The 17819-nt window shown below is 32.6% G+C and overlaps 1 protein-coding gene and 1 long non-coding RNA gene across 2 annotated transcripts; both read right to left on the reverse strand.

The window, feature by feature from the left end:
* Positions 1 to 1318: 1318 nt before the first annotated feature.
* On the reverse strand, positions 1319 to 3124 carry LOC25487551 (uncharacterized). Its single transcript, XR_003009454.2, has 5 exons — positions 2764 to 3124; positions 2525 to 2651; positions 2210 to 2400; positions 1743 to 1995; positions 1319 to 1548 (listed from the first exon to the last, which is right to left on the reverse strand). It is a non-coding gene; the product is annotated as an uncharacterized lncRNA (long non-coding RNA).
* Positions 3125 to 3590: 466 nt separating this feature from the next.
* LOC25487552 (transcription factor LHW) lies at positions 3591 to 10237 on the reverse strand. Its single transcript, XM_013609506.3, has 10 exons — positions 9399 to 10237; positions 7699 to 7914; positions 7533 to 7614; positions 7358 to 7399; positions 7214 to 7273; positions 5214 to 6854; positions 5001 to 5102; positions 4735 to 4875; positions 4524 to 4649; positions 3591 to 4195 (listed from the first exon to the last, which is right to left on the reverse strand). Exons 1-10 carry the CDS (start codon positions 9494 to 9496, stop codon positions 4058 to 4060), a joined length of 2646 nt encoding a protein of 881 aa, XP_013464960.1. The 5' UTR covers positions 9497 to 10237; the 3' UTR covers positions 3591 to 4057.
* Between the last annotated feature and the right edge of the window lie 7582 nt (positions 10238 to 17819).

The raw sequence follows: 17819 nt of genomic DNA on the forward strand, positions 1-17819 counted from the left end.
TATATACATGCATTAGTGGGTTTTTACAAGGGCTAAGACACCAGGTTTGAAGACACATAGCACATATATATTCTTTATAAGTTGCTTTGCTTTTCAATATTTTTTTTCCTTCTAAGAACTGGCGGCACCACTGGCAGCCAGCCAGCCACTAGTGATGGCGATCGAGATTGCTTAAAGAAGTGTAGTGGAATAAAAGGGTTGAGTAACAAATATTTTAAGGGATAATAGAACTTGTTTATCATATTAAATATGATAAACCCACTGGTTAGTACTTAAATAATTAGTGCTACAACTTTTATGGCTTACACACTATGTCCACCGTTAGAACTTAAGAGATGAACAAAAAAAGGTTGCTAGGGTATGATGGAAGACGCCCCACTATGCATGGCCAAATGATAAAGTTGCAACTTTTATGGAAGCTCCTGAGAGTCTTGTAGGTGTAGCTCAGTCGATGGCTACGACATACAATATTATTTAAAAGGATTGTAGGTATTGCTCAATTGATAGCTAAATGAGACATTATTTATAGGGTCAGGATTTAAAACTCTAAATTTCTCACACTTAATGTGTATGAATCTAACTATTATACTACTTAAAAAAAAAATCCCTTAACAAATTGACAATATATATAGCTGTGTTATTTAGTTATGATATAAAACATCAAAAATCGACAACAACTTAGATGATTAATATGTAAGTTTAACAAATGGTTAATTAATATAACAACTTATAATCATCTAGTGAATACAATTAGTCAAGTTTCATTAACCATTACTTTTAGGTGTTGATCAATTGTGTCCAAATATACGTGATTTTCAAATATACATTTTGATGGCATGGTTAATGAGGTGTGACCTATGTTATATACATTAACTAATTATCTAAATTGTTGCCTATTTTGATGTTAAATTGCGTGTCAATATATTATTTCTCAAAAAGAAAAGGTGTAGTATCATCACAGTCATTTTTATGCTTAATTACTTTTTATATTTTTACCACTTAGCTTATTTTTGAAGTTCAAGTTGGACTCAAATGTGTTACTTTTATCCTTTAACTTTACTATGTTAATAATCAACATATGTTTATCATTTTCGTCAAATACATGTAAGGAAGTTGGTGAAAGATGACGCTCAGCGGCGGTTCTAGAAACTTTTCATTCTAGATACTAATTCATTGTAGGTGTAGTCATTACTAGTCATTTTTATTAAGTGGTAAAAAAAAAGTATTTAAGTATAATGCAGTACACCATTTATCTGCTCACACACATGCAAGATCTTAATCTAGTTTATTATACTTATCCTTATGCTACATGATAAAGTGAAAATAGAACCATAGACATATATTATACTTAGGGCGTATATTTGAATTTTGTTGTTCAAATAATACAACTGATTATTAATTAGAGCATCTTGAAGCCAGATGGCTTGCATATTGTCTTCTCAATAAAGCAATGTGTTGCATATATTTTGTTGGCAATTTGAGACGCGTGATCATCAAAGAAGAGATGAGTGTTTCTGTTTGCACAAGGTTTCCATGTTTCTGATATCCCTGTAAAGAAAATTAGTTACTATTCAGTTCGGCCCGCCAATGCCAACATAAGCCTATAAAAGTTCGACTCGGATCCTCTCCGAAAAAGCAGCTGTATGGATTAACTAGTTAAAAAATTGTTGCAACTGCACCGTGAGAGAGGATCTGAATCTTGTTAAATCACACATTGAATAACCATTTGAATTTCTTCTTACCATATTTGTATCCAATTTCTCTTAGATACATAAAGGACTCATAAAGATCTGAATGCATAAAAGTAAAGCCAGGAAGTTGAGACTGCAGCTTTTGAAGTACATTAGGCAAACGATTATTATAATAGGAAATTTCCCTGTTTATATTCTCATTGCATTCTCCTCTTGGTCTTGGTTTTGGAGCAAATGATGGAAAGCACCCAAGTGGCGCAAGATTATTCGTGAAAAACCTTCTAGCTCCTAGGTTGTAAATTTTCTGCAATAAGCAAATGATTGCACAATTGAAATAAATTTCATTTGCTCCAATTTTATATTGTGTTAAACCCAACTTATTTCTTATATTTTTTTATTATTTTGTTTTTTGTACTAACCCTCCTTTATGTATAATTGCAGTTTTTTTGTTGTTGAAGGAATGTATGGTTGCAGTTATAGAGTTAAAAAGAACAATAAATTCTGTCACATATATATACCTGCAAGCGTAGGGAAAATTCTTTTAGCAGATAGGAAGAAAATTTTCTAGAGCCACGGAAGGTTCTGTTAACCAAGTGTTCACACCAGTAGAGACAACAAACAAGGATGCAGATAGATGCCTCTATAATTTTTCTTTTTCATCAAACATATGTGGCAAGTTATTCTTAATAACCCTTGTGAATGACTTTATCTGTTTATCAAGAGTCAAAGGAAGAAGAAAAAAATACATGACAACATAAGATAAAAATTAAGAACTCTTCAATTCAAAGAATAGCTAAGCTTATGAACTTCAAAAATGTAGGTATCAAATTTACATTGTTAGTTTCTGGAAGAATGCCCCCGAACCAGTAGACGCAAAATTTATGCCCGTCGTGATTTTGTTTCTTTGAGCCTTTGAAAGTCCCAAATAGGGAGGAACAAAGGGTAGCCCTAGATGTATAGCTGTGAAATGAAATGTGAGTCAAATAAATCTATCAAGTCCGGACACTGGACACTACACATCAATACCGATATTAATTTGAGAAAAGAGAATGTGAATTATATGTTTTCTCACCTATGTAAACAACAGTTGTTTTTCCATTAGTGCATCGACCAGTAGGTTTGGCACCACCAAAGTCTATACCGTAAGGAGGAAATTTTGCATTTGATAGAATTGGAAGATAATTGTTGTTACCACTGTCAACAAGGGAATCACCAAAAACATAGATAGCTGGAATATGTTTTGGGTGATATGAAATTGTTGACGATGCTAGGGGTAACAACAAAGTAATTAACACATAAGAAAAAGTGAGATAATTTGTGTTCATTTTCTGACACCAATATAGAAATAGTGTGGGAGGGGGTGTAAATATAATAAACTGGACTGTGTCTCTAGTCACTTAGAGAGATTGACCAACTTCTTCTCTCCTTTGTAATGATTTTTAAACATTTGTTTGGGATTTTATAGTGGTATAGATGGTTTTCTATAACAAAATATATATCAATGTGACTCGGCTTTTTGGATTTTTTCCTTTCAAGAACTTCCCTTAATTAGTTATGCATTTGACGCTATTACAAGAATAAGTAAATAAGAGATTCCTTCTTTCCAATGTGGTATTATATTACAACTTTTACATTAACATCAAACTCAATGGAATCTTTGGTTTAGGGAAAAACACAAAAGTACGTGGTCCAATAAATTACAATTATGCATATACCTACACATTAGTTGTTTTATTATAGGTCTATTATTTGTTCCCCTAAAAAAAATTGTATTATTTGTTACTTTAAAATCTATACCTACTAATAAAGGCAACAAAAAAAATTGTATCATTTGTTCCCCTACACATTAGTTGAAAACCTATTATGAGTAGAAGAGCAACAAAAGAAAAAGTGCACTGCTAAGATAAACACATGAACCTTTACTTTCCATACCCTTCAATATCTATCTATACATCTGATATAAATCACAACACCAACTTCTGAAAAACTACGCCACCATTGCGCTAAAAAATCCGATGCATGTCATCTGAGAGTCGAGCAATACATCAGAAGATAACTACGCCAACAACATCATACATTATAAGTCGGCCAACACCAGAAAAATAAACACTCGGTTACAATATACCAATACATATTCTTAGTCTTTGAGATGTTTTTCACTACCTACGCATTCATTCCCCTTCAAAATGGATTCATATATGAAAAAATCATATATGAGACGTAAACAGAAACAGTTAGACAATGTTAAGACCGCCTGAAATCTCGGATTGGATTTGATGTTGGTCATGGCAAAACATTACTTGACTTGCTCTCAACATATCCATACTTCAGAAGAAACCATGCAACAAGTGATCCATTTCATACTATTAGGCCTTCTGGGGTAAAGAGTTATAACGCAACATGGTGTCAATTGCATTGGATGAAGATGCATTACCCTTCATCGTTTGCTCCAGAAGACGAACGAGTGACATAAATATTTCCATCCTCGTTACGTCCCTGTTTGCCTGGAAATTAAACCAGAAAGTATTTTAGTCGACATCAAAATTAACATGCAAAAGAGGGGATCTTCCTATAGTTAAGACAACATTCGGGTGATGAGGTTTTGTTGTTGCGAACTTACAACAACTTTTTGCTGGTATTTTAGATATGCTAACATAAAAATTAAGGAAATCAAGATATCCATTTCGTATATAAGAAAAGTTAGTCATATAACATAAAATAATTAAAGGGTTAAATATGTTGTAATCCGTAAAAAAACCACGACCTTTTAAATCTAATCTCTGCAAAAAAATTATTCAATTTTAGTCAGTACATATTTTTATGGAGTATTACCTCCACAATGAAACGTGCCCATATTTTGTCATTGTGAGCTTCCATTACCCCCTTCAAGATGGTTAAGCCTAATCCTCTTATTAAGTCAGCTATTTCCAGAAAGAAACCCCGTTCCTCGCAAAGCATCTGTAAGAATAAGCAAGCAAACAGATTATAGAGGTGATGAAAGTTAGAACCAAAGAATTATATATCTATAAAGCACCATCATTACCTCGATTAGCATCTGACGAGGAGTATTCAAATCTTCAACTATAATAGGACAAACCATTGATTGGGAGCCAACCTCATATGCCCATGTAGCCCCTCCCTCAAAGTTGTCTTTCAAAACCAGCCCACCTTCCTTACTAATAATCTACATATTTACAGAAAAAACAACACATTTTTATCTCTTATTAGTAATTCCTCAACAAATTTGTGTCTACATGCGTGCACACCAAACTTGTGTGTATGTGCATGCGAGGGTGAATATTTTCATACCTTAGACTCCCCGTTTTGTTTCAGCTTGTCAGCATGCTTTGTCACACTTTGCAAGAAAAGCATATGCTTAATGGTCCGTTCCAGCAGTGCATCTATGCTACACTGTTAAATCATAAGAGATAGATGAAAGAGGAAAAAAAAAGTCAGTACTTGAGAATCTTTATTTTCTTTTAAAAAGTCTGGAAAGAGACAAGATATAAGAGAGGAAATTACTTTTGATCCATTTGGAACAATTTCTCGTAACTCTTTGACACGATCTTGAATCATTTGGCGATCTTTAGGTCGAGGCCTGGGATTCTCTCCTGGTTTAAGCCTTTTGCGATTAGATTTGCAAGCTTCATCCGGGCGCTTAGAGTATCCAGTTGAAACACTATTTTCATGCCTCACATTGCCACCATTCTCCAACCATGAACTAAGTTGAGAACCACATACAGTTGTAGTTTGAGAGCATTTTCCACCATCATCCTTGCTACAACCAGACCTTAGAGAACTAGTTTCTACAGCACCCATTTTACCTCCATTCTTCGAAAAACCAAACAATCCCCCTTCGAAATTACCGGACATAACCTGCTTACAGACACGAGAGGGAATAGAGGCGGTACTATTCCCCGTCAATGTTGTTCTGCAAGACATGTCATCGGAATTCTGTTTCAAAGTCGGTTTGGCCGTTGAGACCACCGCATCCAAGAGGTGGTCTGTTGACATCCCAGAAAAAATGCCACCGTCCAACATCGATTCATTGACCGTGTAATAATGATCAGAAGCCGTACCCTCCCTGTTCAGACATGATTCCTTTTTAAGCTTATTTTCTGCATTGCCATCTGATTCATCAGCAAACAGTTCATTCCAGTGTCCTTTCAGAAGTTTGTTTTTAAAATCCACACCTAAAATATCAAACAGGTCATCACCACCTGATGGAGGTTGTTGAGCACAAGCTTCTTCATGTTTAGGATTCGCTGTCATCATAGATTGAATGGTACCATCATTTTGAAAGCAATCACGGACAAAACCTGGGATATGACCACTATTCGGCACATACTCCTCGGGATTAAAAGAGGGGATGCTATGAGCCTGAAGGATGTCATAGTTTATCTTTTGATTTGTTGAAGCAAACTTAAAGGTTGAATCTTTATTTTGAAGTTCATTCCCAACTTGTGCTCCGGATAAATTAGCTGCAGATACTTTCGGTGATTTTGAGCTAGTAATCAGATTTTCCCTCAAAAGACTATTCATTCCACCATGTACCGGGATTCCTCTAAGTAATGAAGTACTGCTAGAACTCAGATTGTGGCCGAAGTTAAGGCTTCTGTCTGTTTTCTGTTGAGAAATGTTTAAGGAACTTGAAACATTAACACAAGGGTTAACATGATCACAACTCCCAACTACAGATAAATTTTGCTGTTCCATATATTTTAGACTACAATCCCTTTGACCGGATTGACCAAACGGCGCAGAACCGGCAAAGTTGTTGAATTCAGATCTTGCATTATAAGGAACTGAATGCTTTTGCAGGTTTGAACCAAAATTTGAGGGTATTACTTTAGCCTCCACAACTCTACCCTGAAAATTACAAATTTCTCCGCTTAAAGGATGGAGTGTTTGAACATTAGGCTTCATGGCATGAGATGAATAACTCTGGTGGTGGTGATTAGAGCCATTGACTACTGAAGGAGCGGAATTCGAGGTCATGACAGATGAATCAACAGACGAAGGCACACCAGAAGTAGAAGGTCCATCAAGTCGTTCGTTTGAAAGTTTGGCAGAATAGTCTTCAGATAGAAGGGCATTGGGAATACACCCGAGCTGCAAGATCAGGCTCTTTACTTCATGCACAAATCCCATATTCTCCATTATCTGTACCATTAAAATTGCTGTTTAGTTGAGAGGAATAACGGAATAACATTCATGATTTTAATAATACTCAAATGGCAAAACAAACAACAATTCTAGACAAACCAACCAAAAAATTGTGATCGGGTAATAACGTAAGGATATCACTCAGATCTAGGATTATTCATGATTCAGTTCAGGAAGGAAAACCGAACCGAACTATTAATGGTTTGCCCCAAACCGAGCAGATATAAAGGTTCAGTGCGCTAGTTATGTGTTTCCAAACCGAACCAGAACTACCTTTACAGAAAACTGAATTGTACCTTTTCCAATCAAACTTGCATAATAAAAGTATAAAACTTTAACAAAAGAAAAGGACTTACAGGCAAGAAAGAACCAATTTGAACAACTCCATGAGGAAGCACAGGAATAACTGCTACTGTCTGAGAAAACAATACAATACAGTAATTACGAAACAGCAATGAAATGCCTAGAACAAAAAGTGGAGCAAAATGAAAATCACAAACCTGCATTCCAGCTGAAAATTGGTCATGCATTTCAGCATATACCTAAAAAGAGCAAACTAGTATTAGAAATCGAAATAAATTTCAGAAGAAACTTATTGATCATCACTAACACTCGTACTAGACACAGGAAACATTGGATCCATTCTACGTTATAACAACAAAATTAGCTACGTACCTCAGGTGGATATGCATTTTTAGCGAAATCGTTCAAGAGAATCCACTCATGACTGTTGGTAAATGCCGAGCGTCCGATTATACTGAGTAAAAGCAAAAAGCAGCACATGAGTGCCATTGAAACAAGAAACATGTCAAAATGAATGAAAACATGATAAAATACATACCCTTCACCTGCAACAATGACTAGATTATTTACTGTCATTTTGTTAACCAAAGAAGAGACTTTATCCTCCTCTTGAATTCCTAGATGAGGCGATTGAAACTCAGATGAAAACCAACTCCCTTCCCCGTTTGGATTCGGAAAATTCGACATCCCATCAATGCCATGAGGGGAAGGACACGAAACGGGTTCATAATAGCATTCTTCCCAAATTAATAGCCTGCCAAGTCAAACCATATTCAATTAAGTCAAACCAAGAAATTAATTTTACTGGAAACAATGAATCACCATATAGTAAAAAGCTAATGGAGAAGCAGAAAAAATTGACATATTCAGTACTTCATAGTGAGTTTGACAAAAACACGGTGAGACCGCAATTTTGTTGAAGCTCTAGATTTTTCGAAAATAACAGTAGCACACCCTGATTCTACCAAACTCACCGTCAATCCAAACACGCACTGAGTCGGTAAAAAATAAAAGATTAAGAAGAAGAAAGCAAGGAAATAGAGATTATTTTTAGTTATCTATTTCTTCATGTGAGCAGTGACACATCACAACAATAGTGGTGAGAATGACAGAGAAGGACCACAAATCAAACCCTTGAAGAGAAAAAAAAAATCAATTTTTTTAAGTGGAAAATAAGGCCAAATAGAATGAAACAAGAAAGACAAATTCTGAATTGCAGAATTCTTTACAGAATCACAAGATAATCAATCCAGTTGGTAGTGCATCTGGTAAAACAACAACAGTCAAATATACTTCTTTTGAATAAATAAATGCTATAAGATTCTGGAAGACAAAACAGAAGCTTACAAAGCACAAAATTCCAAAGAAAGAATGAATATTCAGCAAAGTAAGAATATAAATCAAATCCAAAAAGCAGTGACCAATCAATAACACTTAGGCATGTCAATCATATATCAAGTAAACAAATCAACACCAGAAATAGAATCCAATGTGAATAGAAATTTTGTATGAGTTATTACACAGACAAGCATCAAATCAAATGTTTGGATTGTCATTGATTTTGGCAGGTGACTTTGTCCAAAGTTTGAATTGATTTCCTAAATTTGATTTTAGATAAAAGTGAGTTTCACTTGATATGATTTATGTTTCACCTGAAAATGGTTGTGAATTTTATTCTTTGTAAAAGTGAGTTTCACCTCAAATAAATTTGTGTAAAAAACTAAAAATTATCATGTTTTGAGTCTAAAGCTACAAATTCTAGCATCAAGCTAGAATCAATTCTAAAAGCAAAATCAATTCTAATCAGGAACCCAAAATCATACTAAAATCAATTTTGACTTTTAAGTCAGAATCACTTTTAACTCTCTAAAAATGAATCCAAACATACACTTGTAGTTTCAACAATATCACAGTGTTATTGTGATTTTGTCAAATTCACTATGAATCCAAATATGCATCATGCATGATGCTTGTATATTCAATCATTAACATTCCATCAAAGTTAATTTGGACTAATAAAATTTTCACTCCCACCCAAGGTTACCATTTTTTGCCAGATTAATAAAACAACAAAGAAAGTAAAGAGAAAACTGCAAAAAAAAAAAAAAAATGAAATAACCCTAAACATTTAATTAGAATATCGCATAAACAAAACAAAAAACTGCAAAAACACAAAAGAAAGAACAAAAAAAGAGTTTAATTTTGATAATGTTAGCATGAATCACTCTTAACACTTACTTAGAATTGTTGCAACCAATCTTCCAAAACACAGCATAAGACCATTGATTATTCCTACCACAGAGAGTCTTCAAGGCTTCTTTCAACAAAAAACCCATCTTGGAAATTCTCAAAACCACTCTTAATTCTTTTTTCTCAGAAAATGGATGAAACAATAGTACTCAAGAACAGAAAAATACAAAAAGGGTCAGAGTCAAAGTTGTTGAGCATGCATTTTCAAGCAAGTTTTTTTTGTGGAGGGTTTCAAATCCTAACTACCACGGCATGACGCTCTTCCAGCTTGTTGTGTTCTCAATCCTCCACTTGTTTTTGGATCCAAGTTCAGTTTCCAGCATGCCATTTCCAGCTGAACTAGTTCTAGAGAGAGAAAGTAAAGTATATTTTCAGAGAGAGAGAGAGTGTTTTTTTCTACACTATGCCACGAGATTCAAGTTTGTGGAGAGTTGTGATGTTTTCCATTTGAAAAAGATAAGAACTTTGGAGAGATGAATGTTTAAGAATGAAATGGAGCTTGATGGGTTTGTGTGAAGTGTTGAGTACTTGAGAGGGGTTATGTGTTAGTGTTGCTTAAAAAAACAGGTTTTGTTTCAGCTTCTTGTGAGTGTGTGGAAGTGGAACTGTTAAGAGAGAGAAAGAGAGAGATGTTTGTGTTATTGTGTTGTGTGTGGTTAGAGAAAGAGGAAGGGTTTGCAGAGGTTGCTTTTCGGGTTATGAAACAGTGTCGGGAGTCAGAAAGAAAGAGAATTGTGTTTTGTTTTGTTTTGTTTTGTTTTGCTATGTTTGGTGAATCATAGAACGTTATTACAGAGAGAGAGTGAGTGAGTGGGGTTGGGAGTTGGGACTATTGAGGAAAAAGAGTAGTGGCCATGATATGATATGGTACTATTACTAGTCCTAGTGCTGGTTACTATCATCCTTACGTCATAAATATTGCTGTCATTTTTTAACCATGGTGGTGGTAAGTGGTAACAACAAGGGTTTCATTGTGTTTTGAGTTTCTATTGAACATCAATACTCATTGGATATGATTAGTAATTGAGGTGGAAAAATCATGATGTAAAAGGAGGGAGCTCTTCACATTCTCCCATTTGTTGCCCCGACCTAAATATTGTTCTAGAGAAATGTTTTTCAAAACTAAATTTTTATGTTTTGAGTTTCAAACGCACATCCAAAGAGATACTAAGTCATTCATTGGATGAGGGGAGAAAAAAAAGGGGAAGTGTATTGCGCATATACATGTCCATATTTTAGCAATTGATACTCTTTCTCCTATGACCTTCTTCCCTTAACCTCTCTCCATGTTTCTTTTTGCAACAACACAAAGAACTTCTAATGGAACACAACTAGTTTCTCACAAATTTATCATTTTTTGTTAACAAAACTTAACATTTCGCACAATTTCTTGTTTCATTCTATGGCTTAAGTCTCTATTAACTACTCCTAAATTTTGTAAATACTCATGCTATTACCAATTCCCCAACATAAAACCTTCACATAAGAAACAAATGGGAGCTTAATTGGGAAAATCATGATGTAATAGGAGCCCTTCACATTCTCCTATTCACTGCCCCTATCTAAATATTGGGGTATTAATCATGAAAAATTCTAATTAAGAAATATCTTAGAACATTAGTTAAGGAACACAAATATAGTAAAAATATATTGAAATTGTGTAATCAAACTTTTTAAAATGTAAAATATGTTATTTCCAACGTAATTTTTTATTTCTTTAACTTGTACACAATTGACGTCGATTAGCACGATATATAGATCAAAGTCTCAACTCAAACTTACATTTAATTTTTTTTTTGTTACCTCTCTTCTCTTATCTTGTAGTTATTGAATTACATCGGGTATTTTCTTAATGCATTTTGTACTACTATTTTGTTGTTATACTTATCCTAATATTTATATGAGAATTTCATTCCTATGTTGCATGCCTTCCTGGCAAGAGAGTTATGTAATACCACATGATAATTGTTGTTTTAGTGTTATAAAAACAGCCTATCATTCTCCCTCTCTTGGTTTTGGAATCAGCTAGCTATGTCTAGGTATTATTTGTTTAATTGATTACTCCTTAAGCATTTATTACCCCTTAAGTTGTGTAAGATTGCACAGATTAGAAAAATCCTTTGTTTAATAACATAAACAACCTCACAAGAACAACTGTAGGATATTTATACAACTATTCATAGGAGAACCTTTTTCCCTCTTTTTTAGGGAAAAACAATAGAGAGGAAGATGAATATAGAGACTTAGCTTGTGCAAATATAATTTCTCTGAAGAAAAAAACTTTGTCACTATATATATCTCAAAGGATAATGTTTCATGTACACATTTTTTTCCATACAAACATTGTACCACTCCATATGAGAATGTGTGACAGACAATACATGTGAGTTTTTTGTGTGTGGGGGGACCACAATGACATTTGTCAAAATTGTGTGTGGGTGTATAAGTGGTACATACCACCTAAGATGGTCTATGTATCAGTACTCTATCTCAAATTGTGTGTATTTATTTTTTGGTCAGGCTCAAAATGTGTGTATTATTATAAGGAAATGCCAAAATGTCTTTAATACATTTTTTTCCCTTTTTAAATGCATTCATGACACTTGTTAAGACGTTAAAAAAAATGATAAGTCACAATGTTAATCCTTTAGTTCGACAATTAGTGACCCATTTGTGAAAAGAATGTTCCAAAATAAATAACACTTTTAATTTTTGCAATATTAATTATTTCTTTTTATATTCTACCTTTTAATTATCATTATTATGTTTATCACTTTCAAATCAATATATTCCACTATGATAATTTAGTAGAATTATTACTTTCTATTTTCTTTTTACATTTTACTTAATTCGTGTGAAATGATCAAATATGTTATTCATTTTGAACCAAATGGATAATAGTAATATAATAACTCTATTAACAATTTTAATATAGTCATAAGTAAGATAATGATGCACCTATTATCCTAACCTGGATCATAAGCATTCAAAGTCTAGGATAGCATGTGAAACAAAAAGAATACATTTTCACATGTTCATAAACAACTTTTTGTTCTCAATTATATTCTGTTCTTGGTTTTAGATGTCTTTATAGAGTCAACAAAAGAGAAGGAAAAAAAACATTTATTTTTCTAACTTTTTATGTCTATTCTTGAAACGAAATTGTCTCTCAAGTTTTTATTTTATTTTATACACTACTATATATTATACATGAACTATATGAATAATTTTAGTCCCTCTTGTAATTTTTAATTTGATCCTGTGTGACTGTGATGGTGGTCGGCTGACATGCATTCCAGTCATTATCCTAACCTTTACATTAAACTAATATATAAAAAGTATCTTTGCTAATTGAGACACTTAATTACCTTTCTTGGACTGGTTTGAATACTATATCCTTTAATCATTCAATATCATCACTAATTATGAAACTTTAAAAAATTTATATGATAGAATATAGTACAATAACTTAGGTTATGTGGTCACGCAGCTATGAGAGGTACCGATGATACTATAGATTGATAAAATTTATTAAGACATATGGTTATTCACAATGCAAGCAAAGCACATGTCAGTGAAAATGGGATTGTAGATGATTGGTTGGTCACTATGCTCTGTCTTTCATTTTGTGTGTGTGACAAATAAACAAAGAGGCAAAAAGGACATAAAAAGATGGATCACTATAGTTGGAGACACGAGTCTATACTTTTTTAATTTTATGCTTTCTTTTTTACTTTTCTTTTTTTACCTAACTGTATAGCATGTGGTTATTTTGTGGAAGAACAATGAAAATTAGATTCCTTTTCATAGGTAGAATGAAATGTATTTGGATTTCTTTTACACAAGAGTAGATAATTACTAGTACATGTTATTAATCATTATCAAAATGAAAACAAATACATGATGATTATTTTTACAGGATCAAATTAACAGTTAACAATGCATTATATTATATGCAATATGTACTTATAACATGAACTCGATTTATACAAGTAAATTGTTGAGACTTGAGAGTTTTGATATCTAATGGAGAGGGTAAATATAATTTAATACTTAGATTAATGGGAGTCTATTCACCTCTTTTGGTGTTTATTAATGAATTCATTAGTAAATTTAGGGTTGTTCAATGTTTTCTCACTTGGATTTGATAAAGTAGTTTTTCATCTGCAAACCTGAAAAACAAAAAATACATTCAAAAATCAAATTAATTAAGATAAGACATGTTTTTAAACTAAACTGATTAGTAAAAGACTCGGCCAAAAGTGTTGTTGTAATTTTATACCTTCATTGACGAAGGGGAGCCTTGACACAACAGTAAAGTTGTTGTCACGTAACTGAAATGTCACAAATCCATAAGTTTAAGTCTTGAAAACATCATCTTGTGTAAAAAAAACATGATAAAAGTGCGTACAATACACCAAAAACGGTGAATCAAATGACGACCACACGTTGCCTACTATGTAGGCCAAGGCCCTCTCTTCATCTCTCATTTACTTGTTTATATTTGTCTCATGCATACATTTGGCATCACCTCTAGAAGAGAAAAGACAACATATGTACAACCTCTAGCCCTTTTGTTGTGTTTTTAATTAATATTTTAATTATTGGTAAGAATCTTATGTTTGACGAGATATGGTATGATAATGTGTTTATAAGTGTGCACATTCTTCAGCTTACAAGTGGTTTTGTAGGGTTGAGTTAAGTCCACCCAAATTTTAAGACGTTAGTAGAGTCTATCTAAAATCCGTTGGACCACTTGCTTTTGCTATCGAGTCACTCGGGTCACGCTCCAAATGTTCGGTCCCAAAGGATGATGTATTAAGAGTTCCAACAATTTTTAGGGTTGAGGTAGGTTAATCCAAATTCTAAAAATTATGTATAAGTAAATTTGGCCCTCACTATACAAAAGTTTAGGGTTTGTTACTGGGTGAGTCCTCTTCCCTAGACCTTGGCTCTGTTTGGTAAAAATAGCGGATAGCTGATAAGCTAGCTGATAGCTTTTAGCTGATAAGCTATCTGATAGCTTATAGCTGATAAGCTAGCTGATAGCTTTTAGCTGATAAGCTAACTGAAGTGTTTGGTAAAAATAGCGGTTCAACTAGCTGATAAATGTAAAATGACATAAAGGGTATTCTTAATTCATAATAAAAATTATATCATTAATTTAAGTATTTGTAATTTTGTAAACTAATTTTTCTTTAAAAAAATACTTTAATTTTATTAATTTAATATATCCTATGTATTATAAATTAAATTAAATTAAATTTTATTCACTAAAATTTTATCTTATATTTATTATCATTTAAGTGTTTCCACTTTATAAAAAAAATAACATTTACCTCAAAAACAAAAAAAAGGTAGCACTAATAGAGTAATACTAATAACAGAGAATAAAGAAAATAACACTTACCTCAAAAAAAAAAAAGTAACACTAATAGAATAATAGTATTTTGTTTCGTAAAAAAAAAATGAAGGTATATATTTTTCAAAAAAAAAAAAAAAAAAGATCAGCTGATATATACACAAAAATTGGAATAAATGGATAGTAGTCTTTATTACGTAGCTTATTATAAAAATTATAATGGATAAAAATACAATTTAAATGAAATAATAAGGGTAAAATTGGAAGAAAAAGTGAGAAGCTATAAGCTATAAGCTCAAACGCTACTTGGAATAGCTTCTGAAAAATAGCTTATAAGCTCGTGAAATAAGCTATAAGCTCATGGTGAAAAAGTGTTACCAAACAGAGCTTTTTTTGTCAAACGAGCTTATAAGCTATAAGCTAAAAGCTAAAAGCTCTTTTTTTGGATAACCAAACAGAGCCCTTGTGTACGTCGGAGCTGCGTCTGACATATTCAAGAGTCCAAATTATGGTTGTTTATTCTATATTTTTATCAAAGAAGACTAGTAAAGTGGAAAGTGAGACATTATCTCTTGCCAGAAGAATAGTTTCATTGAATTCTTTGTTGGGTATAGCTTCTCATTTGTATTTTGTCCATTCTTCAAAGCCCCTCGAAAGGTGCTTAATTTCTATTTCGAGGTTTTTTATTTCGGGTCACAAGAGGAACGGAAGAAAATAACTTTAGTTAAATAGTCTTAGGTATGTAGTAAACCAAAATACATGAGATGATTGAGAATGAAATTCTAGATTTCAATCCAAACAACGTTTAAATCTAAAATGTTATATATATATATATATATATATATATATATATATATATAATAATAAAGCCAATCAAACTCAAATCAAGTCAATGTTATTTTATTCTTAGATCAGATTAATTTTTTGTCTCAAAACTGATTCATATGAAAAGGAGAGTTTAAGGATTTTGATGTGTCTTTATCTTTTCATTTAGCTCTAAATGCATAAAGGGGGCATTGAGGGGACAAAAAATTGGTTTGCTTTGTAGTGGTTTATGGTATACAATTACACGTGTAAATAATCCTATATGGGAATAATTTGGCAAACCGTTACCAGTCAGTTGTTAGCAAAGCAATATGCTCAACTAATGAAGGTTCTTATTGCTATTGATTTGTTTTGTTGCCCTAATTTATGGGAAATTAGTTGAATTATGCAAAATGTAATGCCCTTTCACATTTGGTATGGGGTAGCTACTATCTAGTTAATTCTTAGAGAGAATAATTAACAAAAAAGTATTTCAGACAAAGCTTGTTTACAAACTACTGGTTAACAAATGGCTAAATTACCTTTTTGATCCTCTAACTATTTAATTGGTATCGGATTGATCTTCTAACTAAAAATTGATTTATTTATGTCCTCTAAATTTCTCAGTGTTACTACATTTAGTCTTTTCTGTTAGTTTTATTCAAATAAACGTTAGAGTTTGTGTTATGTGGGTCCTCTAACTTTATTTATTAGTCATTTTGGTTCTATGCCTTGTTAAGGTATTATGATTAATAGTGACTGATATTATTGGTAACTGTTATGGTTCATATGTATGTGTGAAACAGGAGGTCAGATACCCACATAACACAAACTCTAACGTTTATTTGAATAAAACAAACAGAAATGACTAAGTGTGGTAACGGTGAGAAACCTAGATGACGAAAATAAATCAATTTTTAGTTTGAGGACCAATTCAATACCAATTAAATAGTTAGAGAACCAAAAAGAAGCAACTATCTAGTTGAATTATTCTTAAGAGAATAATTCTTAGTTAAACTTTCTTATGTGACTATATCCATAAATTATGATTTTTATCGTCTTTAGTCACATTCTTTGTTAATTGTCGTCATATGGTGAAAATGATAGCACACCTGTCTCTTTAAGTATTTCAGACAAAGCTTGTTTATACCACAATAAAAAATAAAATAAAAAGACAAAGCTTGTTTCAAAGTCTATTTAATTTTAATAAAGTTTGAAAGGCTAATTGTTTGTTGAGTAAATTAAAGACTCAATTTCATCCAACACAAGTTTTTTGAGACCAAGTTAGTCAGTCAACCAAAAATAAGAAAAAAAAAATAGTCTCTTAACATATTTATATGAAGTACAAACTAGTCTTTTTGTTAATTTTGACTCACTAAGTCCCTTGCTAAAAAAAAACCCAAAAACTAAATTTTTCTTGTACGAAAATGTAAGATATTAATTTAAATATTATATGTTGTGAAGACTGAATTGAGCCACGGGAAAATTATAAATGACTACTTAGATCTTTACTTTAATTTGTTTTATTTAAACGCACAATTTAATTTATAAAAAGAATTAATGAGCAAATAATGAGGGATGCGATATGTGTTAAAATGTAAAAGTTGTATAGCGGTTAAAATTTTGTGAGAGCTCTGCCATCGGACCACTGTAAAATTACAGTCGGTGCACCGCAACCATTAGCCAACCACCGTTAATGGTGGAGTGTCAAACAAGTGTACAAGTTTAATGTGTGTCAACTTTTTTGTATATATATATATATATAACTAAAAAATTAATACCAAGGGTAGTAGTGACCTAAGAACTGAACCATAGAATGGGCAGGCGAAAAAGTGTCAAAAAAAAACAACAAAAGCACGGAATAGTGTCCCTACGACGTTAACAATAAGTCCAATTTCCTTTCAATTCTATATAGAAACAATTAAGATGGAAGAAAAAATTAGATAGAAAGATCTTTCAGTAGGATTTTGCAAGGATTATAACTAGAAATAGTGCAAAAGATAGGGATATAATAAGGCCACCCCAAAGGATTTGGATGATAATGATGACAGGACGGGAAGGGCTCTACAAAAGTCACTATGCCGAAAATAAAGGGATAAGCTCAAATAAGCTTGAGAATATTGACTTATGGCTTTATGCAAACCACCAATTCACAATGTACTATGTAGCAACTACCAACATGTAAACGAATCAATTTTTCAATATCCCCCGTTTTGGATTTTCCTATCTTTATCTTTATAATC

Source organism: Medicago truncatula, chromosome 2 (assembly GCF_003473485.1).
Source record: "Medicago truncatula cultivar Jemalong A17 chromosome 2, MtrunA17r5.0-ANR, whole genome shotgun sequence".
In the NCBI taxonomy this organism is placed as follows: Eukaryota; Viridiplantae; Streptophyta; class Magnoliopsida; order Fabales; family Fabaceae; genus Medicago; species Medicago truncatula.